The 27937-nt window shown below is 47.4% G+C and overlaps 1 protein-coding gene across 3 annotated transcripts in view; it reads left to right on the forward strand.

The window, feature by feature from the left end:
* The window catches only part of duox1 (dual oxidase 1), a 79312-nt gene that overhangs the window by 19773 nt on the left and 31602 nt on the right, over nucleotides 1-27937 (forward strand). For all 3 annotated transcript variants that reach the window (XM_033014796.1, XM_033014794.1, XM_033014795.1), the window contains exons 7-20: nucleotides 1356-1522; nucleotides 2076-2136; nucleotides 2226-2322; nucleotides 4898-4988; nucleotides 7269-7371; nucleotides 8926-9098; nucleotides 9773-9948; nucleotides 12339-12457; nucleotides 13706-13843; nucleotides 16423-16542; nucleotides 19599-19792; nucleotides 21821-22006; nucleotides 23776-24001; nucleotides 27336-27429. In XM_033014796.1, coding sequence (XP_032870687.1) covers nucleotides 1356-1522; nucleotides 2076-2136; nucleotides 2226-2322; nucleotides 4898-4988; nucleotides 7269-7371; nucleotides 8926-9098; nucleotides 9773-9948; nucleotides 12339-12457; nucleotides 13706-13843; nucleotides 16423-16542; nucleotides 19599-19792; nucleotides 21821-22006; nucleotides 23776-24001; nucleotides 27336-27429 — 1945 coding nt within the window. The remainder of the gene's footprint in view (nucleotides 1-1355; nucleotides 1523-2075; nucleotides 2137-2225; nucleotides 2323-4897; nucleotides 4989-7268; nucleotides 7372-8925; nucleotides 9099-9772; nucleotides 9949-12338; nucleotides 12458-13705; nucleotides 13844-16422; nucleotides 16543-19598; nucleotides 19793-21820; nucleotides 22007-23775; nucleotides 24002-27335; nucleotides 27430-27937) is intronic.

Below are 27937 nucleotides of genomic sequence, written 5' to 3' on the forward strand. Positions count from 1 at the left end.
GACTCAGAAAACACTAAACATTAATAATAATACAACATTCATGATAAAACACCTCCGCCATTCAATCATGGCTAATCAACCTCTCCTTCCTAACCCCATTCTCCTGCCATCCCCCCCATATTCTCCTGACACCCGTACTAATTCAAGAATCTGTCGATCTCTACCTTAAAAATATCCATCTAGCTTTTTGCTGATCTCTTGATCTCTCGACCCGAAACGTCACCATTTCCTTCTCTCCAGAGATGCTGCCTGTCCCGCTGAGTTACTCCAGCAGTTTGTGTCTACCTTCGGTTTAAACCAGCATCTGCAGTTCCTTCCTGCACATACTGCTAAATATTATTCCATTTAAAAATCCAATGTTTATATGTGCATATATTTGTTGCAAAGAATGGCGGAATTAGTTTCCGATCTCTCTGCACTCATGACCCTTGTTCTTTTTTACCACTCGTCCATGCCTTTGAAGCCATTATTACAACACAGTTACCGAATAAAGTGCTTTCGGCATATTTTTCGCCGTACGGCCAAAATTGATGTAACGATGAATGTAAAAACTGAACCTGTTTGGCAGGGACCCGTGATCCTCAAGAGATACTTTCAAGAGAGAGCTAGATAGGGCTCTTAAAGATAGCGGAGTCAGGGGATATGGAGAGAATAAGGAGTAAGCCATTTAGAACGGAGACGAGGAAACACTTTTTCTCACAGAGAGTTGTGAGTCTGTGGAATTCTCTTCCTCAGAGGCCGGTTCTCTGGATATTTTCAAGAGAGAGCTAGATAGGGCTCTTAAAGATAGCGGAGTCAGGGGATATGGGGAGAAGGCAGGAACGGGGTACTGATTGGGGATGATCCGCCATGATTATATTGAATGGCGGTGCTGGCTCGAAGGGCCGAATGGCCTACTCCTGCACCTATTGTCTATTGTCTATTGTCTATTGTCTATTGTCTAAGGCAGGAACGGGGTACTGATTGGGAATGATCCGCCATGATCATATTGAATGGCGGTGCTGGCTCGAAGGGCCGAATGGCCTACTCCTGCACCTATTGTCTATTGTCAGTCAGTCAATGTTATTTGTATAGCACATTTAAAAACAACTTACGTTGACCTAAGTGCTGTACATCAGTGCAGCTACTAATGTGATACATACAATGGTACACTGACCTAACACTGCATACATACACTGTTTTCAGCGCCCATCTCAGAGGGACTCAAAAATACTAGGGAGTAGAAAGAGGTTTTGAGCCTCGACTTAAAGGAGTCGATGGAGGAGTCTATTGTTCTTGGGGGGTTTGCCTGGTGTTTTTAAGAAAGAGGTGCTGTTTGTTTACCCATGTTCTTAATTCATGACATGTTGCGTTAGATTTTGGACATGCAGGAGTTAATGAAAACCCATTCATCCTGGCGGAGAACATCATCTGGTTCCAGTACCACAATCGCCTGGCCGCCCAGTTTAAAGCTCGCTACCCTTCTTGGTCAGACGAAGATATTTTCCAGCATGCAAGAAAGTGGGTTCTTGCCTCGTTCCAGGTAAGGCAGGCTGAAGCCAAGAGGAATTAAATACCTAACACCCCCACACACACTGAGGGGGGATCTTATAGAAACATATACAATTATAACAGGACTGGACAAGCTAGATGCAGGAAAAATGTTCCCAATGTTGGGCGAGTCCAGAACCAGGGGCCACACAGTCTTAGAATAAAGGGGAGGTCATTTAAGACTGAGGTGAGAAAAAACTTTTTTACCCAGAGAGTTGTGAATTTATGGAATTCCCTGTCACAGAGAGCAGTGGAGGCCAAGTCGCTGGATGGATTTAAGAGACAGTTAGATAGAGCTCTTGGGGCTAGTGGAGTCAAGGGGTATGGGGAGAAGGCAGGCACGGGTTATCGATAGGGGACGATCAGCCATGATCACAATGAATGGCGGTGCTGGCTCGAATCCCACAAATTCCCAACTCTCTGGGTGAAATTTTTTTTTCTCACCTCAGTCTTAAATATGAGTGCCCTAAACCAATGTACACGTACAAACTGAAATCGTTGCTTTTCTTCATGACTCCCCACTAAACCATATTCTCTTTCTGCAGAACATCGCACTGTACGAATGGTTACCTCAGCACCTGGGACAACATTTACCCAATTACACAGGTAAGGTGCAGGTGAAGGGATTTTTCCATCGTAAGGGGTTTTTAAAACCTGCAAGTTTGGCTTTACTAACCAGAAGCTGGGATCCACAGATTACAAGAAGTTTATCGACCCTGGGATCTCGCCTGAGTTTCAAATCGCTTCATTGAAATCCATCGCCAGCATGGTACCACCTGGAGTTTACATGAGGTAAGGGAGAAAGAAAATTGGCTTATTTCATGTTTTTATATTGCTATCTCAATATGAGCCATGCACTTAGTTGGTGGAATGAGACCCTATCTGGTGCATTGCCCAGACTGATGTACCTTTCCAAAGAATCCAAAGGCCGTCCCATTTGGTGGAGTCAAGAGTGTTTTAGATTCAAGATTCAAGAGAGTTTATTGTCATGTGTCCCTGATAGAACAATGATATTCTTGCTTTGCTTCAGCACCACAGAACATAGTAGGCATGAATACAGAACAGATCAGTGTGTCCATATACCATTATATAAATATATACACACATGAATAAATAAACTGATAAAGTGCAAATAAACAGATAATTGGCTATTAATTTTCAGAGGTACACAATAAAGCTGGGGAAACTCAGCGGGTGCAGCAGCATCTATGGAGTGAAGGAATGGGTGACGTTTCGGGGTCGAAACCCTGAAGGAAATAGGCAACGTTTCGGGCCGAAACCCTGAAGGAAATAGGCAACGTTTCGGGCCGAAACACCATGCACGAGAGGGGGAGATCCTACTGCGGGTTTCATGCATTCTTGCATGCAGCTCAGAAGGCTGTTGGTTCAACTCCAGTTGAAGCAAGGAACTGCAGATGCTGATTTACAAATAAAAATACACAAAGTGCTGGAGTCATTCAGCGAGTCAGGCAGCATCTCAGGTGAACATGGATAGGGTTAGGTACACAAAAAAGCTGGAGAAACTCAGCAGGTGCAGCAGCATCTATGGAGCGAAGGAAATAGGCAACGTTTCGGGCCGAAACCCGGAAGGGTTTCGACCCGAAACGTTGCCTATTTCCTTCAGGGTTTCAGCCCAAAACTTTGCCTATTTCCTTCTCTCCATAGATGCTGCTGCACCCACTGAGTTTCTCCAGCTTTTTTTGTGTACCTTCTATTTTCCTGCATCTGCAGTTCCTTCTTAAATAATTAATGTTCAGAGTTTTGTCCGAGTCAGGTTTAATAGGCTGATGGCTGTGGGGAAGTAGCTATTCCTGAACCTGGTCGTTGCAGTCTTCAGGATCCTGTACCTTCTACCTGAAGGTAGCAGGGGAGATGAGTGTGTGGCCAGGATGGTGTGGGTCCTTGATGATACTGCCAGCCTTTTTGAGGCAGCGACTGCGATAAATCCCCTCGATGGAAGGGAGGTCAGAGCCGATGATGGACTGGGCAGTGTTTACTTCTGGAGGCAGCCTCTGTGCCTTCCCAATTAAAAGACAAATAGACCTACCTGCTCAATGGAAATCAAATGGTCCAGAAAATGGGCAAAATGAGGGGGATTGCTGGAAATGCCTGGCATGCCAAACAGCGACAATGGAGAATAGAAAATAGACAAAGACAATAGGTTCAGGCCCTTCGAGCCAGCAGCGCCATTCAATGTGATCGTGGCTGATCATCCACAATCCGTACCCTGTTCCTGCCTTCTCCCCATATCCCCTGACTCCGCTATCTTTAAGAGCCCTATCTAGCTCTCTCTGGATAGCATCCAGAGAACCGGCCTCCACCGCCCTCTGAGGCAGAGAATTCCACACAGATTCACAACTCTCTGTGTGAAAAAGTGTTTCCTCGTCTCCGCTCTGAAGAAGAGAGAGAGAGTTAACATTTCAGGTCAATAGCTTTTCATCAGCTGCTCAATTGTTCCATTTGGTCAGCATTTGCAGAGATTTGTTTAGGTAATGGGCCGGGCTCCTCTCAGCCTTGCCTCTTGCATAAACAAACTGAGTGGCTTTGAGGTTATCAGCATGAACTCTGTATGGACTATATTACTTGAGAAAACATTTATTTAAGATAATATCCCTGTCCCACGGTACGAGTTCATTCCAAGAGCTCACCCCGAGTTTGCCCTGATTCGACTCGGAGATTTACGGTAATTGCCACTCGTCGGTACTCGAGGCTCTCGTGGACATTTTTCATCGTGTTGAAAAATCTTCACGAGTCTTCCCGTGCTTACCTGCCGTTAGCGAGTCTTCCCGAGTACCTGCCGTCAGCGCTAAGAGACGTCCCCGGTGGCTGTACAGTGCACCAACATGTACCATTACAAAAACCCACTGGTTCAGTCAGAAGAAGGGTTTTGGCCCGAAACGTTGCCTATTTCCTTCGCTCCATAGATGCTGCCTCACGCGCTGTGTTTCTCCAGAATTTTTGTCTACCGCTGATTTAGAAACATAGAAACTTAGAAAATAGGTGCAGGAGGAGGCCATTCGGCCCTTCGAACCAGCACCGCCATTCATTGTGATCATGGCTGATCGTCCCCAATCAATAACCCGTGCCTGCCTTCTCCCCATATCCCTTGATTCCACTAGCCCCTAGAGGTCTATCTAACCCTCTCTTAAATCCATCCAGTGATTTGGCCTCCACTGCCCTCTGTGGCAGGGAAATTCCATAAATTCACAACTCTCTGGGTGAAAAAGTTTTTTCTCACCTCAGTCTTAAATGACCTCCCCTTTATTCTAAGAGTTACTCCAGCTTTTTGTGTCTGTCTACGATTAAACAATACATGGTTTCATCCTGCTGTTCCTCTGGCCTACGTTTCTCTCTTGGCCCACCGCAGGAACAGGACCTGTGCCTTCCGTCAGGTCCAGGGCGTTTCCAACACCGAGTCTCCAGCCCTACGTCTGTGCAACAATTTCTGGAACAGACAGGTAAGGACTTTGAACCATTCGAGACGGCTTCACATTGGACGAGGGGGTGGGAGATTGCAACCTTCACGTGGCCCACCCTGTTTCGACGAATGCAATCAACCTGGCGTGCACAAACAGAAGATCAAACAGAACATAAAAACATAGAAACATAGAAATTAGGTGCATTCGAGCCTGCACCGCCATTCAATATGATCATGGCTGATCTTCCAACTCAGTATCCCGTACCTGCCTTCTCTCCATACCCTCTGATCCCCTTAGCCACAAGGGCCACATCTAACTCCCTCTTAAATATAGCCAATGAACTGGCCTCGACTACCCTCTGTGGCAGAGAGTTCCAGAGATTCACCACTCTCTGTGTGAAAAAAGTTCTTCTCATCTCGGTTTTAAAGGATTTCCCCCTTATCCTTAAGCTGTGACCCCTTGTCCTGGACTTCCCCAACATCGGGAGCAATCTTCCTGCATCTAGCCTGTCCAACCCCATAAGAATTTTATAAGTTTCTATAAGATCCCCTCTCAATCTCCTAAATTCTAGAAAGTATAAACCAAGTCTATCCAGTCTTTCTTCATAAGACAGTCCTGACATCCCAGGAATCAGTCTGGTGAACCTTCTCTGCACTCCCTCTATGGCAATAATGTCCTTCCTCAGATTTGGAGACCAAAACTGTACGCAATACTCCAGGTGTGGTCTCACCAAGACCCTGTACAACTGCAGTAGAACCTCCCTGCTCCTATACTCAAATCCTTTTGCTATGAAAGCTAACATACCATTCGCTTTCTTCACTGCCTGCTGCACCTGCATGCCTACTTTCAATGACTGGTGTACCATGACACCCAGGTCTCGCTGCATCTCCCCTTTTCCTAGTCGGCCACCATTTAGATAATAGTCTGCTTTCCTGTTATTGCCACCAAAATGGATAACCTCACATAACCTCAGAACAAGGTGTCTTACAACTTTAGGCTGTGCACGCCATACGCAAGAGGAAGACATTTGGTGAATTGCTCAATCTTCAGGTCACCTTTGTTGGTCTATGTTGCCCCATGTTCGTTAGAAAAGAGCCAAACATCTAAGCTTGTCCATACTGAACCTTGAGTTCCCTCTTCACTTAGAGTCAGCGTGACTAACGAGATGGTAGATGCCATGATTCATTGGACCCTGTTTGTCTTGTGATCTGTTTATATTGTGTGCAGTTTTGGTCCCCTAATTTGAGGAAGGACATTCTTGCTATTGAGGGAGCGCAGCGTAGGTTTACAAGGTTAATTCCCGGGATGGCGGGACTGTCATATGCTGAGAGAATGGAGCGGCTGTGGGCTTGTACACTCTGGAGTTTAGAAGGATGAGAGGAGATCTCATTGAATCATATCAGATTGTTAAGGGCTTGGACACGCTAGAGGCAGGAAACATGTTCCCGATGTTGGGGGAGTCCAGAACCTTGGCCACACACAGTTTAAGAATAAGGGGTAAGCCATTTAGAACGGAGACGAGGAAACACTTTTTCTCACAGAGAGTGGTCTTCTTCATCTTATCGAGTCCACACACAAGATTAGAAGTTGTTCAGCCAGAGGTGAACGCACTTCTCGGCATCTGCATACAATGGTGTCTGTCTTGCGAATCTTGTGCTACTTGTGCGTGGTGGTGGAAAGATTGGTGGAAACAGGGCCGCGACGTGAACGCTCTTTCCTTGACCCCGCAGAGAGTGGTGAGTCTGTGGAATTCTCTGCCTCAGAGGGCGGTGGAGGCAGGTTCTCTGGATGCTTTCAAGAGAGAGCTAGATAGGGCTCTTAAAAAATAGCGGAGTCAGGGGATATGGGGAGAAGGCAGGAACGGGGTACTGATTGGGGATGATCAGCCATTGAATGGCGGTGCTGGCTCGAAGGGTCGAATGGCCTGCTCCTGCACCTATTGTCTATTGTCTAAACTAGACTAAAATAGATTAAAGCCCCTGTCCCACTTTCCCGAGTTAGTCATGAATTCTCCCGAGTTTCCCCCTTGATTCAAACTCGGAGAATGTCCGTAGGAAGCTGTGGGAGTCCCTAGATATTTCGTAGCAGCTCCTAATGTCAGTCGTAGGTACTCGGGGCATCAGGTAAGTCGGGACATTTTTTCAGCATGTTGAAAAATGTTCTCGAGTAAAAATAAAATAGCCCCAAGTACCTACGGCTGGCGATTACCGTAATTCTCAGAGTTTGAATCAAGGGGAGAAACTCGGGTGAATTCGTGGTAACTCTGGAAAGTGGGACAGGGGCTTGAAATGGTTATTACAAGGACAATATATTTTTCAGAAGCCGAATCTACAAACTGCCGTTGATTTCGAGGAGCTAATCTTTGGGATGGCGTCTCAAGTTGCTGAACGAGAAGACAACGTTATAGTGGAAGACCTGAGAGGTAATCCCTTTTATTTACTGTTTCCGCAAAGGAGTTACCTGATTGATCAATTGTACACCATGCACGAGAGGGGGAGATCCTACTGCGGGTTTCATGCATTCTTGCATGCAGCTCAGAAGACTGTTGGTTCAACTCCAGTTGAAGCAAGGAACTGCAGATGCTGATTTACAAATAAAAATACACAAAGTGCTGGAGTCATTCAGCGAGTCAGGCAGCATCTCAGGTGAACATGGATAGGGTTAGGTACACAAAAAAGCTGGAGAAACTCAGCGGGTGCAGCAGCATCTATGGAGCGAAGGAAATAGGCAACGTTTCGGGCCGAAACCCGGAAGGGTTTCGACCCGAAACGTTGCCTATTTCCTTCAGGGTTTCGGCCCGAAACGTTGCCTATTTCCTTCAGGGTTTCGGCCCGAAACGTTGCCTATTTCCTTCAGGGTTTCGGTCCGAAACGTTGCCTATTTCCTTCAGGGTTTCGGCCCGAAACTTTGCCTATTTCCTTCAGGGTTTCGGCCCGAAACGTTGCCTATTTCCTTCAGGGTTTCGGCCCAAAACGTTGCCTATTTCCTTCAGGGTTTCGGCCCGAAACGTTGCCTATTTCCTTCAGGGTTTCGGCCCGAAACGTTGCCTATTTCCTTCGCTCCATAGATGCTGCTGCACCCGCTGAGTTTCTCCAGCTTTTTTGTGTACCTTCGATTTCCCAGCATCTGCAGTTCCTTCTTAAATGGATAGGGTTAGGACCCTTCTTCAGACTTTCTTCAGGCAAAGATAGAATGGATGTGGAGAAGACATCTCCACCACTGGCAGAGTCAGATTAGTTGAAGTTGAAGAGGGGTTTCGGCCGGAAACGTCGCCTATTTCCTTCGCTCCATAGATGCTGCCTCCCTCACCCGCTGAGTTTCTCCAGCATTTTTGTCCACCTACGATTTCCCGGCATCTGCAGTTCCTTCTTAAACAACCTGCAACCTTGTAGGTCTTCGGGGTGTGGGAGGAAACCGAAGACTTTGGGGAAATCCAACGGGTTCACGGGAAGAACGTGCAAACTCCGTACAGACAGCACCCGTGGTCGGGATCGAAGCTGGGTCTGTGGCCGCCCTGGAGGATCTGCGCAGTTGAATGAGAAATATTTCTGTTCTGGAGATGTGGATGATCCTATTGCAAGCGTTGTATTAATAGCCCTGTCCCACGGTACGAGTTCATTCCAAGAGCTCTCCCGAGTTTAAAAAAAAATCTAACTCGTGGTAAGCACAGAGAATGAACGTAGCGGGTACGTCGGAGCTCGGGGACGTCTCTTAGCGCTAACGGCAGGTACTCGGGAGGACTCGCTAACGGCAGGTAAGCACGGGAAGACTCATGAAGATTTTTCAACGTGATGAAAAATGTCCACGAGAGCCCCGAGTACCGCCTTTACCGTAAATCCCCTAGTTCGAATCAGGGCAAACGCGGGAGAGCTCTTGGAATGAACTCGTACCGTGGGACAGGGGTTTAAGGCAGCAACTCTACCACTGCGCCACCCTGCCGCCCAATCCATTGACAGAATGCTCCATTCATTTTCAGATTACATGTACGGGCCACTGAAGTTCTCCAGGTCGGACCTGGTGGCTCTCACCGTCCAGCATGGGCGGGATTACGGGCTGCCGACGTACAACGCAGCGAGGCAAGCCTACCAGCTCCCTGCCATCAGCGCATGGAGCCAAATTAACTCCAAGCTCAGCAACGAGAACCCAGAGGTCAGTGACTCTTCCATTAATTTCCTGCCTGTGTGTGTGTGTGTGTGTGTGTGTGTGTGTGTGTGTGTGTGTGTGTGTGTGTGTGTGTGTGTGTGCGTGCGTGCGTGCGTGCGTGCGTGTGCGTGCGTGTGCGTGTGCGTGTGCGTGTGCGTGTGTGTGTGTGTGTGCTATTCCATCCTAGCTTTGAACTCATATTTCACATTTGTTTCATTACGCTCCTGCGATATTCATTAAATTAAGTTGATATGAATACAAGATGTTATTGTTGAAATTTCACCAATCAAAGTGGTTATTTAAAATCTTCCACGATTTCTCTGACTGTATCCTTTGACTTCATATTCCTCATAGTCACCATCCCATTGCTCACAATGATATATTCTACATTTGCCTTGAACTTTGTGCCTTTTGATGCTGCTGCACCCGCTGAGTTTCTCCAGCATTTTTGTCTACCTTCGATTTTCCAGCATCTGCAGTTCCTTCTTAAACACATTGTTGGCCTGTGAGGGCAAGTTGGGCCGAAGGGCCTGTTTCCACGCTGTATCACTCTGTGACTCTGTGACCTTTCCGAATCCTCCCGCCTCTTCAAGTTATCCAGGGCTTGTTTTGTAGTAATTCCGTCGGCCACAGATTGCTCCGGCAATCCCAGTGATCCTCACTTCCCTGTGCATTTGCAGATCTTTACCCAGTTGGCCGCGCAGTACGGGGGAGACATATCCAACTTGGAGCTGTGTCCGGGGGGTCTGTTGGAGAACGGCAAAGGGACGGACGAACTCTTCAACAAAATCATGATCGAGCAGTTCCAACGCATACGAGACGGAGACAGATACTGGTTTGAGAATCAGCAGAATGGGTGCGAGTTGATTACTGTACACAGTTGCATTCTTTGCTGGATTTATTTTGTTTTAGAGATAATAATAATAATAATGGATGGGATTTATATAGCGCCTTTCTAATACTCAAGGCGCTTTACATCGCATTATTCATTCACTCCTCAGTCACACTCGGTGGTGGTAAGCTACTTCTGTAGCCACAGCTGCCCTGGGGCAGACTGACGGAAGCGTGGCTGCCAATCTGCGCCTACGGCCCATCCGACCACCACCAATCACTCACACACATTCACACACATTCACACACAGGCAAAGGTGGGTGAAGTGTCTTGCCCAAGGGCACAACGACAGTATGCACTCCAAGCGGGATTCGAACCGGCTACCTTCCGGTTGCCAGCCGAACACTTAGCCCATTGTGCCATCTGTCGTCCCAAATAGCAGATACAGCACGGAAACAGCCCACCGAGTCCGCACTGACCAGCGATCCCCGCACACTAACACTATCCCACTCACACTAGGGATAATCTACTATTTTTATCAAAGACGTGCAGATTTGTAGGTCAATAGGCAATAGACAATAGGTTCAGGAGTAGGCCATTTGGCCCTTCGAGCCAGCACCGCCATTCAATGTGATCATGGCTGATCATCCCCAATCAGTACCCCGTTCCTGCCTTCTCCCCATATCCCCTGACTCCGCTATCTTTAAGAGCCCTATCTAGCTCTCTCTTGAAAGCATCCAGAGAACCGGCCTCCACCGCCCTCTGAGGCAGAGAATTCCACAGACTCACCACTCTCTGTGAGAAAAAGTGTTTCCTCGTCTCCGTTCTAAATGGCTTACCCCTTATTTTAAACTGTGTGGTCCCCTGGTTCTGGACTTCCCCAACATGTTTCCTGCCTCTAGTGTGTCCAAACCCTTAATAATTGTGGCTTTGGTAAAAATATTGTAAATTGTCCCTTAGTGTGTGTAGGATGGCGTTAGTGTGCGGGGATCGCTGGCCGAGCCGGACTCATTGGGCCGACAGATCTGTTTCCACGCTATATCTCTAAAGTGTAACGTCAACATCATTATCATCCACACATCCACCATGCACTCGACCAGCGTTCACCGAAGGCCTCCAGAATCCCCTTGGCGGGGGTGAGGGGGAGTTACTAGCTAAGTGTGAAGAAGGGCCTCGACCCAAAGCGTCACCCATTCCTTCTCTGCAGAGATGCTCCCTGTCCCGCTGAGTTACTACAGCATGTTATGTCCATCTTTGATTACTAGCTACAGCAAATGTTCTTCTCGTGCTGCAGTGATTTCTGTAGGAGGGGGGGTGGGGAAGACCCCTGAGGTTTAGAACAACCAACATCTTCCTATGGTGTGTTGGGCCCGTGAACCAAGGTGGGGCTGGGGTTTTTGTTCCAGCTGGCCACACAGCAGGTTGTGAAATCCTTAGACAGAGGGCCCTGGGAGATTGTGGAGCTGAGTTAGACTTTGACCATTGAAGGTGAGCTTCAGCGCTCTTTGGCAGCTTTACAGGCATTGTAACAGATGCTGCAGAGAGAGGAACGAGAGAGGAGAGCCTGGAATGAGGCCACTTGATAAGTGGCGGGCGGCACTGCCTTCTCTCGATCATCCCCCGCGCGATTCTAGTCGGCTGTTGGCAAACACTCCACCACCCACAACCTTCAACCCCCCCATCACCCACCACCACCCCACCCCCACCCCCTCCACCACCCACCCCCCAATCCACCACCCCCATCCCCCCAACCCCCCACCCCCCCCAATCCTACCACCCCCACCCCATCAACCCACCACCCCCCACCACGCCCCCCCCCCCCATCCCCCCCAACCCCCCCACCCCACTATATCCAGGCCTTTCACTATTCAGGAAGACCTTCTTGGTGGTACACAAATTGCTGGGGAAACTCAGCGGGTGCAGCAGCATCTATGGAGCGAAGGAAATAGGCGACGTTTCGGGCCGAAACCCTTCTTCAGACTCGCTTTCCTTCGCTCCATAGATGCTGCTGCACCCGCTGAGTTTCCCCAGCAATTTTGTGTACCTTCGATATTCCAGCATCTGCAGTTCCCTTTTGAAGACCTTCTTGGTGGTTGTGGTCAGGGGTTTGGTCGGGCCTGTCCAAGCAGGATACTTTGTGGGGGTGCACACCGCAGGCCTGGCGTCCTGGTGGTGGAGGGAAACTCTTGGTGGGTTCCAAAGTCTGCTTATTTGGATGATCAGCCATGATCATATTGAATGGCGGTGCTGGCTCGGAGGGCCTGCTCCTGCTCCTATTGTTTAAATGTTTTTCCATGTTTTTTTTCTAATTCACTCACTTCCACTAAAGTACAATTTAAATTTCTGCCCCAGCCGAATGTTTTTGACGAATGTACATTGATGGTAAATTCACCAAATGTTTGCATTTGATTCAGGTTATTCACAGATGAAGAAATCAAGAGAATTCGGAGCATGACTTTTTTTGATGTCCTGGTGAGCGCCTTAAACACCAGCGAAAACGAAATTCAGAAGGATGTCTTTGTCCTGAAAGCTGGTAAGCTGCTCAAATAACCAATCTGGGATAAAAAGCTTTGATCATGGGTTGTCATTGCAGCGTGGAAGTGCATCAATGGGTGGAAGTGACAGTTCCCATAGAGTTTCATCGATCCCCAATTGATTGGAAGATACTGCAGGGATACGAGTCCTACAATCCATTGAGTACAGCAGGCAGTGAAGAAAGCGAATGGCATGTTGGCCTTTATAATAAGAGGAATCGGATTTAGGAGCAAAGAGGTCCTCCTGCAGTTGTACAGAGCCCTAGTGAGACCACACCTGGGGTATAGTGTGCAGTTTTGGTCCCCTAATTTGAGGAAGGACATTCTTGCTATTGAGGGAGTGCAGCGTAGGTTTACAAGGTTAATTCCCGGGATGGCGGGACTGTCATATGCTGAGAGAATGGAGCGGCTGGGCTTGTACACTCTGGAGTTTAGAAGGATGAGAGGGTATCTCATTGAAACATATAAGATTGTTAAGGGCTTGGACACACTAGAGGCAGGAAACATGTTCCCGATGTTGGGGGAGTCCAGAACCAGGGGCCACACACAGTTTAAAAATAAGGAGTAAGCCATTTCGAACGGAGACGAGGAAACGCTTTTTCTCACAGAGAGTGGTGAGTCTGTGGAATTCTCTGCCTCAGAGGGCGGTGGAGGCAGGTTCTCTGGATGCTTTCAAGAGAGAGCTAGATAGGGCTCTTAAAGATAGCGGAGTCAGGGGATGTGGGGAGAAGGCAGGAACGGGGTACTGATTGGGGATGATCAGCCATGATCACATTGAATGGCGGTGCTGGCTCGAAGGGCCGAATGGCCTACTCCTGCACCTGTTGTCTATTGTCTAATCAACAGCAAATTACAAATCTTCCTAATTTGCTCCTGAGAAAGTGGCGGTGAGCTGCGTTCTTGAACTGCCTTCTCCAGTCCTTCAGGTCATGGTGTTCCAATTGGGCTGTTGGTGGAGAAGGAGTTCCAGAAGTTAGACCCAGCAACAATGGAGGGCCAACGTTACACTTCCCAGTCATGGCGCTCTGCAAATGGGGAGGGAACCAGCAGGTGGCGATAGCTCCCCACTACGTACACTACAACCCTGCCCTTCAAAAGTTGATGTCATTGGGGCAGAATTAGGCCATTCGGCCCATTAAGTCTACTCCGTCATTCAATCATGACTGATCCATCTCTCCCGAATGGCCTCCTCCTCCAAAGAGACCTCTCCTTCTAATTGTGCTTGCTTGCTGATTGTTTTCCAACAGGGGACCGATGCCAGCAGCCTAAACAGTTGACTGTCAATGACTTGGAGCCCTGCACTGGTCCGATCACCATAAACTACTTTGAGGGAAGCGGGGCCCCTTTCGGGATCATCATTGTGCTGCTGTGCTGTTTACCACTAGGTTAGTAAAACCTCTCCCCACTCCACATCACGGATCACTTTCATATGAAGAAAGACTGGATAGACTCGGCTTGTGCTCGCTAGAATTCAGAAGATTGATGGGGGATCTTATAGAAACATACAAAATTCTTAAGGGGGTGGACAGGCTAGATGCAGGAAGATTGTTCCCGATGTTGGGGAAGTCCAGAACTAGGGGGTCACAGTTTAAGGATAAGAGGACCGAGATGAGAAAAACATTCTTCACACAGAGAGTGGTGAATCTGTGGAATTCTCTGCCACAGAAGGTCGTTGAGGCCACAGTTCATTGGCTATATTTAAGAGGGAGTTAGATGTGGCCCTTGTGGCTAAAGGGATCAGGGGGTATGGAGAGAAGGCAGGGATGGGATACTGAGTTGGATGATCAGCCATGATCATATTGAATGGCGGTGCAGGCTCGAAGGGCCGAATGGCCTACTCCTGCACCTATTGTCTATGTTTCTATGTCTATGTTTCTAACATGTGCGCGCTCCAAGATGCAGCGCATACAACGCCACAGGAGATCCTTCTTCTTCTGGCTCTCTGTTCTCTGGAGCCTGCCCTCACAGTGGGGAACTTTGATTCCGCTGTGCGGGGATGTCTATGTTAAAGACCATCGTGTTCTGTGCTCTTATTTTATTCGTATGGCTGTATGCTGACCAATGGCAAGTCAAATGTCACTACACCATTTGGTGTGTGTGATAATAAATGTCCTTTGTATCTCTTAATTTTGGCCCCAAATTTGACTGTACCAATTGGTGCATGTGACAATAAATGTCTCTCGTCTTGTCTATCGCTGTGATGGATGTTTGTGTGAATTGTGTTGTGTCTTGGGTCTTCTTCTTGTTTGTATGACTGCAGAAACCAAACTTCTGGGTTCAAATGACAACAAATAAAATCTAATCTAATCTATCAAACTGTACAACTCCTCCCCCTTCTGTCGTGGGGTAGACTGATCCTTTCCACTCGTCTCTTTAATTTCATGTTTCATGTATTTAAACATAGAAACATAGAAAATAGGTGCAGGAGTAGGCCATTCGGCCCTTCGAGCCTGCACCGCCATTCAATATGATCATGGCTGGTCATCCAACTCAGAATCCCATCCCTGCCTTCTCTCCATACCCCCTGATCCCTTTAGCCACAAGGGCCACATCCAACTCAGTATCCCATCCCTGCCTTCTCTCCATATCCCCTGATCCCTTTAGCCACAAGGGCCACATCCAACTCAGTATCCCATCCCTGCCTTCTCTCCATATCCCCTGATCCCTTTAGCCACAAGGGCCACATCTAACTCCCTCTTAAATATAGCCAATGAACTGGTCTCAACTACCTTCTGTGGCAGAGAATTCCACAGATTCACCACTCTCTGTGTAAAAAATGATTTTCTCACCTCGGTCCTAAAAGACTTCCCTCTTATCCTTAAACTGTGTGACCCCTTGTTCTGGACTTCCCCAACATCGGGAACAATCTTCCTGCATCTAGCCTGTCCAACCCCTTAAGAATTTTGTAAGTTTCTATAAGATCCCCCCTCAACCTTCTGAATTCTAGCGTGTACAAGCCAAGTCTATCCAGTCTTTCTTCATATGAAAGTCCTGCCATCCCAGGGATCAGTCTGGTGAACCTTCTCTGTGCTCCCTATGGCAACAATGTCTTTCCTCAGTTTTTATGTCTGTCGGCTGATCAATTTCCATCCTGGGATCAATAAGGGTCTATCGTATCGTATCCCCGCATCTTCGCGTCTCCTCCCACTTTTACGATGTTCCCATTTCTTGGAACATCTTCAACCGACTCGTGTTAATCCCTCTGTGAACACTACTCAGGCAAATTAGTTAAGCTGTTCTCTTCATGTCATCTCACCAAACTAGCCGACCTTCTCTGCATTATTACCGCGAACACACTTCCAAAGGAATGTGTTGGCCACAGGACATGATTTCCACTTGTTGTGTAATTTAGTCTATAAGTATATGTTTTCTCTTTTGTGTTGTGATATGGTATATGATGTACTCGGTGTCAAACTGTTTACGTAAGTGACTGAGAAACGGGGATACACCTCCTCCAACCTTATCTATTGCATCCGCTGCTCTAGATGTCAGCTGCTCTACATCGGTGAGACCAAGCGCAGGCTCGGCGATCGCTTCGCCCAACACCTCCGCTCGGTCCGCAATAACCAACCTGATCTCCCGGTGGCTCAGCACTTCAACTCCCCCTCCCATTCCGAATCCGACCTTTCTGTCCTGGGCCTCCTCCGTGGCCAGAGTGAGTCCCACCGTAAATTGGAGGAGCAGCACCTCATATTTCGCTTGGGCAGTCTGCACCCCAGCGGTATGAACATTGACTTCTCTAATTTTAGATAGTCCTTACTTTCTCCTCCCCTTCTCAGCTCTCCCTCAGCCCACTGGCTCCACCTCTTCCTATCTTCTTCCTGCTCCCCCACCCTCACATCAGTCTGAAGAAGGGTTTTGGCCCGAAACATTGCCTATTTCCTTCGCTCCATAGATGCTGCCTCACCTGCTGAGTTTCTCCAGCATTTTTGTCTACCATGTGAAAATCATTCTTGTTTTCCAGTTTGCCTGATTCCTGCTTATGCTGTGGCCTTGTATCGTAAAACACAGTTCAAGAAACTACAAAAAACAAACAGGCAGGAGTCTGTAAGAAAGAAGAGTGAATATAGACCAGGAATCAGAGGTAACCTGATACTCGTTTTTACTGGGAAAAACTATGTGATATCTAAAGATCTTGGTTAAAGAACTAGCGCATGTGCTTTCATTCACTGATCTCCTTGTCAGGTTCATGTCAGGCCAAAACAATGGTGGCCCCATGACCTGTCTCAGCTTCCTTTAAGTAGAACGTCCCAGATAAGACAATCCTGAGAATGCTTAAGGTGACAATGAGACGTAGAATGGGTTGAAATAAAATGCACAGATGCTCAGTTGGCCTGCTCTATCTACACTTCCTCCAAATCCTAGTAATCCTTTGGAATGGGTAACAAAGGAACTAACCATGGGGAAATGAGTGTTGCAAAGATTGAATTACACTAGGAGACCATGGAAATTGGAGACTTTTCAGTGTTAATTATTGGTTCGAGCTCCAGTCGTGGAAGGAAATGTCCTTGATCACCTGGTTCGGGAGGGGAGTACCGTGAATGGAATGTGGGAGAGAGGAGAGTGATGTGGAGAGATATAGGAATAACCCTGTACAATGCCTCCTTTGAGGGCAGATGTTCCCTGGGACAGAAAGGCACGGAGGAGTGTGGAGTTGCGCGCAGATTTCGTGCTGCACGCAAAATCCTCGCGCGCCACCTGCGTGACGTATCGCGTACGCACGCTGACGCATTTGCGTCGCACGACGGCGTCCCGACGTCTCACGTGTATCGCGTGGTGGCGCATGGTTACGTCACCGCGCGTAACCATGCGTCGCCGAGCGCCACAAGGTATTCTAATGACGTCACGCGCACCAGACGGCTTGATGACGCGTGATTTGCGAGCGACGTTACGTCGACCTATTTTACATATGACCCGTAAATGAGGCGCAAATGACAGCCAAGTGGGACAGGCCCTTTACATTTTGCTCCTGATTTTCTCAATGTGCAAGGGTGGCAGTCCAGTCCCAAATAGGCATTGCAGTCAAACAGCATGGAAACAGGTCCTTCGGCCCAACAAGTTAGTGCTGGCCAAGATGCCTCAGTCCTATTTACATAACCAGTAGAAAAAGACATTGAGGGGGAGTCCATTCTAAACCTATCAGCATAGTACAGCACTTTGCGTCCTTGTTAGCTTACAAGAGACCTTTACATCAACTTGGCTGGTGTTCCCTTGAAGTTAGGTTACGAGACGATTTAATCAACGTTTTCTAAATATTACAGGGGACAGATTGGGAAATGGCGACATGTTATTTCTGCTGGTTGGGAATTTTAAGGTTTGTCGACAATCTAAATTTCTGAGCCAGAACATTGGCTGGTGGAGTTGGGAGACATTAGCCCACAGAGGGTGGTGGACATTTGGAACTCTTTTCCCCGAACGGGAATTGATGCCAGACCGCAAGCCGATATTATTTTGAGATTGGTAGATTTTCATTTCCCTATAATATTGGGAACGGATAAAATAACCCAGCAAACCGCTCAGTGTACAGGGAACAATGGACAATTAAAGGGATTGGACAGGCTAGATGCAGGAAGATTGTTCACAATGAAGGCTAGGTACTGGACAGTGAGTCTTTTGTTTAAGAGTTGATTAACAAGTATTTAATTGCCTCTCAATGTTACCGGATTCTAAGGAGTTTGTTTTCAATCTTTCACCGGTGTTTATTTGTTAATGATGTTGGGTGTTCATCAATGTCAGAAACACTTGATCCGTTTGACGAAAGGTCCCGACCCGAAATTACGCCTGTTCATTTCCTCCATAGATACAGCCTGACCTCCTGGGTTAAAACAGTGCTTTGTGTTTTTGCTCAAGATTTCAGCATCTGCAGCCTCTTGTGATTCAATGTCTTTGATAGCTTGGACACCTAGCTCACACACTGGAGAGTTTGAGCTTAGATTCAAGATTCAAGAGAGTTTATTGTCATGTGTCCCAGATAGGACAATAAAATTCTTGTTTTGCTTCAGCACAACAGAATAGAATTTAGAAGCTCGCTAGAATTTAGAAGATTGAGGGGGGGTCTTATAGAAACGTACAAAATTCTTAAGGGGTTGGACAGGCTAGATGCAGGAAGATTGTCCCTGATGTTGGGGAAGTCCAGAACAAGGGGTCACAGTTTGAGGATAAGGGGGAAGTCTTTTAGGGCCGAGATGAGAAAAACATTTTTCACACAGAGAGTGGCGAATCTGTGGAATTCTCTGCCACACGAGGTAGTTGAGGCCAGTTCATGGGCTATATTAAAGAGGGAGTTAGATGTGGCCCTTGTGGCTAAAGGGATCAGGGGGTATGGAGAGAAGGCAGGTACAGGATACTGAGTTGGATGATCAGCCATGATCATATTGAATGGCGGTGCAGGCTCGAAGGGCCGAATGGCCTCTACTCCTGCACCTATTTTCTGTTGCTATGTTTCTAAATGGTGGCGCAGCGGTAGAGTTGCCGGGTTCGATCCCGACTACGGGTGCTGTCTGTACAGAGTTTGTACCTTCTCCCCGTGATCTGCGTGGGGTTTTCTCCGAGATCTTCGGTTTCCTCCCACACTCCAAAGACGTACAGATCTTGGCTTGGTCAAATTGTCCCTAGTGTGTGTGTGTGTGTGTGTAGGATAGTGTTAATGTGCGGGGATCTCTGGCCAGTGGGGACTCGGTGGGCCGAAGGGCCTGTTTCCGTGCTGTATCTCTAAACTAAACTAAACTATCTATAAGGTACACAAAAAATCTATGAAGCGAAGGAAATAGGCAACGTTTCGTCCCGAAACCCTTCGGGTTTCGACCCGAAACGTTGCCTATTTCCTTTGGATTTCGTCCCGAAACATTGCCTATTTCCTTTGGATTTCGTCCCGAAACGTTGCCTATTTCCTTCGCTCCATAGATGCTGCTGCACCCGCTGAGTTTCTCCAGCTTTTTTGTGTACCTTCGATTTTCCAGCATCTGCAGTTCCTTCTTAAACGATCTATAAGCTGTGGGCGGCTCGATTGTAACTATGTGTTGTCTTTCCGCTGACTGGTTAGCACGCAACAAAATGTTTTTGTTTGTACCTCGGTACACGTGACAATAAACTAAACTGAAATAAACTAAACTATACCCCATCACCTGCTCCGATCTTTAGCTTCTGAGTGGCAAGGACCTAACGAGTCCCTTCGACCAGTGGACCTCTGCCTCGATCCCAATTATTGCATCAGGGTAATGGACAGCAAACGCTCCCCGATCCGTATCATTAATCTCACCAAGGACATGCACGTTATCACGTCAAACAACGATCAGAAGGTGTTACTGCTTAAGGTTCCCAAGGAGTACGATCTGGTGAGTATCTCCGCTTGTCCCTGGCTGATCTATCTCTCCCTCCTAACCACATTCTCCTGCCTTCTCCCCATAACCCCCGACACCCGTATTAATCAAACAGTTTGGAGTTTTGGTCTCCAAATCTGAGGAAGGACATTATTGCCATAGTGCAGAGAAGGTTCACCAGACTGATTCCTGGGATGTCAGGACTGCCTTATGAAGAAAGACTGGATAGACTTGGTTTATACACTCTAGAATTTAGGAGATTGAGAGGGGATCTTATAGAAACTTACAAAATTCTTAAGGGGTTGGACAGGCTAGATGCAGGAAGATTGTTCCCGATGTTGGGGAAGTCCAGGACAAGGGGGTCACAGCTTAAGGATAAGGGGGAAATCCTTTAAAACCGAGATGAGAAAAACTTTTTTCACACAGAGAGTGGTGAGTCTCTGGAATTCTCTGCCACAGAGGGTAGTTGAGGCCAGTTCATTGGCTATATTTAAGAGGGAGTTAGATGTGGCCCTTGTGGCTAAGGGGATCAGAGGGTATGGAGAGAAGGCAGGTACGGGATACTGAGTTGGTTGATCAGCCATGATCATATTGAATGGCGGTGCAGACTCGAAGGGCCGAATGGCCTACTCCTGCACCTAATTTCTATGTTTCTATGTTTCTATCTATCTCTGCCGTAAAAATATCCCTTGACTTGGCCTCCAAAGCCTTCTGTTGCAAAGAATTCCACAGATTCACCACCCTCGGACTAAAGAGATTTCTCCTCATCTCCTTCCTAAAAGAACGTCTACTGTCTCCCCGGCAGTTTAGAGTCCCAGCTTCCGAACTCAATCCCAAGTTGCAAATTCCACCAGCGAGCCCTTCAGCACCCACTGCCAGGTCCAGTGACCCCAGCTCACATTGTAGCCCCCTGTGGAGCCCCTTCTTCCACCCACTCCCACCTCCCTTCCTCTTCCTCTACCCTGATCTCTCTCCCCCCCCCCCCCCCCCCCCCCCCCCCCCCCCATCTCCCACCCCTCCCCTCCGCCCCTGAAACTGTGTCCCGTGGTTGCAGATATCTTCAATCTGATCATTGGCATCTTCCCCCATTGGCAGTTTTCGCCAGCGTGGGTCTGCTTAAGAGAAAAGGATAAGCAAGTGGCAATTCTCGTGCTATGATATTACTCTGGTGTCCAGTAAGCAAAAATATCATAGATGTGCTTCGATTAAAAAATGCCCACACAAGATCGCAGTGAATATCTTTACATCTTCCCCAATAACCACCACTACAATTCGTGATAGACACTAAAGGCTGGAGTGACAATAGACAATAGACAATAGGTGCAGGAGTAGGCCAGTCGGCCCTTCAGTGTGATCATAGCTGATCATCCCCAATCAGTACCCCATTCCTACCTTCTCCCCATATCCCCTGACTCCGCTATCTTTAGGAGCCCTATCCAGCTCTCTCTTGAAAGTATCCAGAGAACCGGCCTCCACCGCCCTCTGAGGAATAGGTGAAGTTTCGGGTCGTGTCCATTCTTCAGTCTGACCCGAACCATCACCGATCCCTTCTCTCCAGAGACGCTGCCTGTCCTGCTGAGTTACTCCAGCTTTTTGTGTCTATCTTCGGTTTACACCAGCATCTGCAGTTCCTTCTTGAGGGGCCCTGTCCCACTGTACGAGTTCATCCAAGAGCTCTCCCGAGTTTAAAAAAAAATCAAACTCGTGGTAAGCACGTAGAATGTACGTAGCGGGTACGTCGGAGCTCGGGGACGTCTCTTAGCGGCTCGTAACGCTAACGGCAGGTACTCGGGAAACGCGGTAAGCTCGTGAAGATTTTTCAACACGTTGAAAAATGTCCACGAGAGCCCCGAGTACCGACGAGCGGCCATTACCGTAAATCTCCGAGTTCGAATCAGGGGAAACTCGGGAGAACTCTTGAATTTGCTCGTACAGTGGGACAGCCCATTTACAGACGGAAGGTTGAATGACGAATGTTACCACGTGGTGGAGATCCAACGCTGTATTGGTGACCGTGTTCTTCCTGTTTCTGGTCTGCATTAGGTGCTGTTGTTTGACACAGAGGAGGACCACCTCGAATTCATTGAACAGCTGAGGAAGCATCTTGCCAGCAATGGCGCTCACCTGTTGGTCAACGAGACAAGTCAGAGAACTATCTTCAAAGAAGCCGTCACCAAACAGCAGCGAAGCCAGATCTTAGATACGTTCTTCCGGCGAGTGTTTGCACAGGTAAGACGGAAATGGGAAATAAAAGGTAGGCGAGGAACTGCAGATGCTGGTCTACAAAAAAAAAAGACACAAAGACACTCAGCAGTTCAGGCAGCATCTCTGGAGAACATGAATAGGCAGGCGTACTCCAAAGACTGAGACAAAGTCTGAAGAAGGGTTTCGGCCCGAAACGTTGCCTATTTCCTTCGCTCCATAGATGCTGCTGCACCCGCTGAGTTTCTCCAGCATTTTTGTCTAGCTCCAAAGACATACAGGTTTGCAGGTTAATTGGTTTGGTATAATGGCAAATTGACCCTAGTGTGTGTAGGATAGTGTTAAGGGCCTGTCCCACTTTCACGACCTAATTCACGACCTCTGCCGAGTTTGCCCTTGACTCATACTCGCAGCATGGTCATCACGAGGTCGTAGCTAAGTCGTAGTAGGCCGTGATGCTAGTCGTAGGTACTCGTGGCATCAAGTAGGTCGGGGCGTTTTTCTAGCCTGACGAAAAATGTCCACGAGTAAAAAAGGTTGTGAATTAGGTCGTGAAAGTGGGACAGGCCCTTTAGTGTACGGGGATCGCTGGCCAGCATGGACTCGATGGGACGAAGGGCCTGCTTTGGCATTGTATCTTTAAACTAAACCAAACTAGGCGTTGTTTCTGGTTGGGACCTTTCTTCAGATATCTTTATTTTATTTTATTTTATCTGAGTTTGGAGGTACAGGGCGGAAACAGACCTGTTGGCCCACCGAGTCTGCACCAACCAGCGATCCCCGCACATTAACACTATCCTACACGCACTTGGAATAATTTACATTTACACCAAGCCTATTAACCTACAAACTTGTAGGTGTTAGGAGTGTGGGAGGAAACCAAGTTTCCACTACCTGCAACCTCTGGCAAACCCACACAGGTCACGGGGAGGACGTACAAACTCCGTACGGACGTCACCCGTAGTCAGGATGGAAACCGTGTGGTCTCTGGCGCTGTAAGGCAGCAACTCTACTGCTGCACCACCGTGCCGTCCAAGTTAAACTGGTGATAACTCACACTGGAGATGGATGGCTCTGGTGGTATCAAGCATAAAGTAACCTCAGTCCTTCTACATTGGAGAGTCAAGGCAGTGAGTCGGCGCCGACCAGCGATCCCCGCACATTAACACTATCCTACACACACACACTAGGGACAATTTACACGTACACCAAACCAATGAACCTACAAACCTGTACGTCTTTGGAGTGAGGGAGGAAACCGAAGATCTCGCAGGTGACGGGGAGAATGTGCAAACTCCCTACAGACAGCACCCGTAGTCGGGATCGAACTCGGGATCTCTGGCGCTGTGAGGCAGTAGCTGTATTCCTGTGTCACCATGCTGTCCGTGCTACCAGACCGATACCGTAGTGGCATTTAAGGGGCTTTTCGATAGGCACAAGCATCTGCAGGGAATGGAGAGTTATGCCCCTGTCCCACTTAGGAAACCTGAACGGAAACCTCTGGAGACTTTGCGCCCCACCCAAGGTTTCCGTGCGGTTCCCGGACGTTGCAGGTGGTTGCCGGAGGTTGCAGGTAGTGGAAGCAGGTAGGGAGACTGACAAAAACCTCCGGGAACCGCACGGAAACCCTGGGTGGGGGCGCAAAGTCTCCAGAGGTTTCAGTTCAGGTTTCCTAAGTGGGACAGGGGCATTATGGATCGACTGGAGATTAGTTCAACCTGACATCAAGTCTGGCACGGACTTTCTAGGCTGAAGGGTTTGTTCAGGTGCTGTACTGTTCTATGTTTATTCTACAGGTTCTAGAGATTGATAGATCAGATGCCGGGGATTTCAACACTGAAATATCGAGGAAGACAAAGGAATCTTTGAACTGCGAGTTAACACGAGTGGAGTTTGCTGATGCTCTTGGATTAAAGGATGATTCCATGTTCGTTGAGCAAATGTTCTCCCTTGCAGACAAAGATGGAAATGGTTACCTATCCTTCCGAGAGTTCTTTGACATTCTGATCATATTCATGAAAGGTAAGAGGGGGGGGTAGCACGGTGAAGCCACTCCTTGCTTCTAATGAGGAGGAATGGGTGACGTTTCAGGTCGAGACCCCTCTTCCAAGACCGCAGAACCATCCAATTTAAATAAGTTAAAGTTTATTGGCCAAGTATTCACATACAAGGAATTTGCCTTGGTGCTCCGCCCACAAGTAACAACATGACATACAGTGACAGTAACGAATGACTCAGAAAACACTAAACATTAATAATAATAAAACATTAATGATAAAACACCATTGATCAAGCATGTGAACCAACACAATACCCGCTACTAACACTCTCCTCTGCCTGGTGGAGTTGGTCCTCACCCTTATGCCCCTGTCCCACTTAGGAAACCTGAACGGAAACCTCTGGAGACTTTGCGCCCCACCATAGGTTTCCGTGAGGTTCCCGGAGGTTTTTGTCAGTCTCCCTACCTGCTTCCACTACCTGCAACCTCCGGCAACCACCTGCAACCTCCGGGAACCGCACGGAAACCTTGGGTGGGGCGCAAAGTCTCCAGAGGTTTCTGTTCAGGTTTCCTAAGTGGGACAGGGGCATTAACAACTTCTCCTTCGACTTCTCCTACTTCAAAAAATAGTCTGAAGGAGGGTCTCAACCCGAAACGTCACCCATTCCTTCTCTCCTGCCTGTCCTACTGAGTTACTCCAGCCTTTTGTGTCTCTCTTCGGTTTAAACCAGCATCTGCAGTTCCTTCCTACACATTGCTTTTAAGCATTGAGATCTTTCAGGGATATGTTGCAATGAAGGCATAGGATCTTCTTCTTCTTGCATGTGATGTGCACAGCCTAAAGTTGCGGTACAACTTGTTCTATTTTGATCTTATTTGATTGTGCACGTCGGGTTGATTGCATTCGTCGAAACAGGGCGAAGGTTGCAATCGCCAAGTCATGGGATGAAGATGAACAAGTCAGTGCTTTTGGAACAATATGTATCATGGCCATTCTGAAACATAGCTGTGTTGACACAGTGTGTGTGCTTTAAAGGTCATTTGATTGGGAAAAGAAGATTCGGGTTTATGGATAGTACTTAGTGTAATTGATTCTCTTGAAGCTAGGGTGTGTCTGCTGAACTCATCGGACTTAATTGAGGCTTGTGTAAGGGATTCACTTGACGGACCGCATTGCCTCAAAGTTCCCTTGTGTTTGAGGAAGCAATATAGTGCATGGCCAACCAAGTGTGACCAGTCTGGAATTGATTCAATTGAGAGTAAAATGGCATCCGTGAGTAAGGACTGAAGGAGCGGTGCTTGATGTGTTTAGAAACATTGAAAATAGGTGCAGGAGTAGGCCATTCGGCCCTTCGTGCAGTACCGCCATTTGATATGATCTTCTTGCGTATGGCGTGCACAGCCTAAAGTTGTAGGACAACTTGGTCCGTTTGATCTTCTGTTTGTGCACGCCAGGTTGAACGTTGCAATCTTCCACCCCATTCAATCGTCCAACATCAGTACCCCGTTCTTGCTTTTCCCCCATATCCCTTGATTCCATTAGCCCTAAGAGCTAAATCTGACTCTCCAGTGAATTGGCCTCCACTGCCCTCTGTGGCAGAGAATTCCACAGATTCGCAACTCTCCGGGTGAAAAAGTTTTTCCTCACCTCAATCCTAAATGGCCTCCCCATTATTCTTAAACTGTGACCACTGGTTCTGGACTCCCTGAACTTCGGGAACACTTTTCCTGCATCTAGCCTGCCCAATCCTTTAAGAATGTTATATGTTTCTATAAGATCCCCTCTTATCCTTCTAAATACCAGTGAATACAAGCCCAGTTGACCCATTCCTTCATCATATGTCTGTCCCGCCATCCCGGGAATTAAGATTCAGATTCAGATTCAGATTCAGATTCAACCTAATGAATCTACGCTGCACTCCCTCAATCGCAAGAATGTCCTTCCTCAAATTAGGAGTCCAACTTGTGTGGCCTCTGTTCCTCTGTTTCCTACAGCGCGCTCTAAACAGGATGTGCAAACACATGTGAATGTGGCATGGTCCTTAAGGCATTTAATAGAATCCATGCTGGTGGCATGTGCCAGTTTTATAGAACACAACATGAAAATAAGCTGAAACTTTAGCTCTTAATGCAGGAACTTTTACCCATGATAGAGACTTACAAAATTGCTCCATGAAACACAATCCACTCCTAAAATTGACATGGAAATGGTCCAGTTTGGATTGGCACTGAATGAAAACCATTTGCTTGGGCAATCTCAAGGTTAACTTGTGATCCAGAGTGCTGGAGCAATTGCAATCATCCAACAACATTCTTTGTATTAGGATTGTAAACCCCGAGAGGAGTTTTTACTACACCAGAAGTTTTCTCGAAAACAAAGTCATTTTTGTCCATCGGTTCATAAGTTATCGGAGCAGAATTAGGCCATTCGGCCCATCGAATATACACCTTACTGTTGTTTACTAATAGTTCACAAATGAGTCGTTTAAGATAAAAACCGACCACGCAAATTGGAATTGTTTGCTAACATATGATAAAATTGGGTTATTTTTAAAAATAGATATCAAAAAATGGCAATGCCGTAAATCTGAAAATAAAATTGTTGGAAGTGCTCTGCAGGTCAGGCAGCATCTGTGGAGAGTACAGATAAAGATTCAGGTATAAGATGCTAGGTGCTAGTTAGAGCTCTAGGTGCTAGGGGAATCAAGGGATATAGGGAGAAGGCAGGCACGGGTTATTGATTGGGGACGATCAGCCATGATCGCAATGAATGGCGGTGCTGGCTCGAAGGGCCGAATGGCCTCCTCCTGCACCTATTTTCTAAGTTTCTATGCCTTGCCAGAACTGGGAAAGAGGGAAAGTGTGTAGAAACAAGAGGCGACAGATGCTGGTTGTCAAACAAAGGACACAGAGTGCTGGAGTAACTCAGCGGGTTAGGCAGCATCCCTGGAGAACATGGATGGGTGATTATTCCAGTCGAGGCCCATCTTCGGAATGGAAAGCATGTGTTAGTTTTCAGTTGTGGGGGAAGGGATGCATAGGTCAAAAGAAATATCTGAAATAGAGGGAGACAAATGGGTTAACTTGGCAATCACAAGAAGGTCAGATGTAGGAAATAATGTCATTTCAAGTCTGTAGGACATGCAAGGCAACCCATGTTACACCAATAGAAAGGTAGACAATGATGTTAGACAAGAGAGGTAGACAAGGGTCTCAACCCTAGTCCTTTTCTCCACAGATGCTGCCTGACCCGCTGAGTTACTCCAGCATTCTGTGTCCATCTTTGGAGAACTCAATGTCAGTGCTGGAAGGCGGAGACCACACCAATATATTTTTCATGTTTTCTTTCACCCCCAGGATCTCCTGAGGAGAAGTCTAAGCTCATGTTCCAGATGTATGATGTCGACGGCAATGGATTCCTATCAAAAGAGGAATTTTCTGTACTGTTGAGGTAAGCACACAGATAAACGTCATATATCTCCTAATCTGAGGAAAGACATTCTTGCCATAGAGGGAGCACAGAGAAGGTTCACCAGACTGATTCCTGGGATGGCAGGACTTTCATATGAAGAAAGACTGGATAGACTCGGCTTGTACACGCTAGAATTTAGAAGATTGAGGGGGGATCTTATAGAAACTTACAAAATTCTTAAGGGGTTGGACAGGCTAGATGCAGGAAGATTATTCCCGATGTTGGGGAAGTCCAGAACAAGGGGCCACACAGTTTAAGGATAAGAGGGAAGTCTTTTAGGACCGAGATGAGAAAAACATTTTTCACACAGAGTGGTGAATCTGTGGAATTCTCTGCCACAGAAGGTAGTTGAGGCCAGTTCATTGGCTATATTTAAGAGGGAGTTAGATGTGGCCCTTGTGGCTAAAGGGATCAGGGGGTATGGAGAGAAGGCAGGTACAGGATACTGAGTTGGATGATCAGCCATGATCATATCGAATGGCGGTGC

Source organism: Amblyraja radiata, chromosome X (assembly GCF_010909765.2).
Source record: "Amblyraja radiata isolate CabotCenter1 chromosome X, sAmbRad1.1.pri, whole genome shotgun sequence".
Lineage (NCBI taxonomy): Eukaryota > Metazoa > Chordata > Chondrichthyes > Rajiformes > Rajidae > Amblyraja > Amblyraja radiata.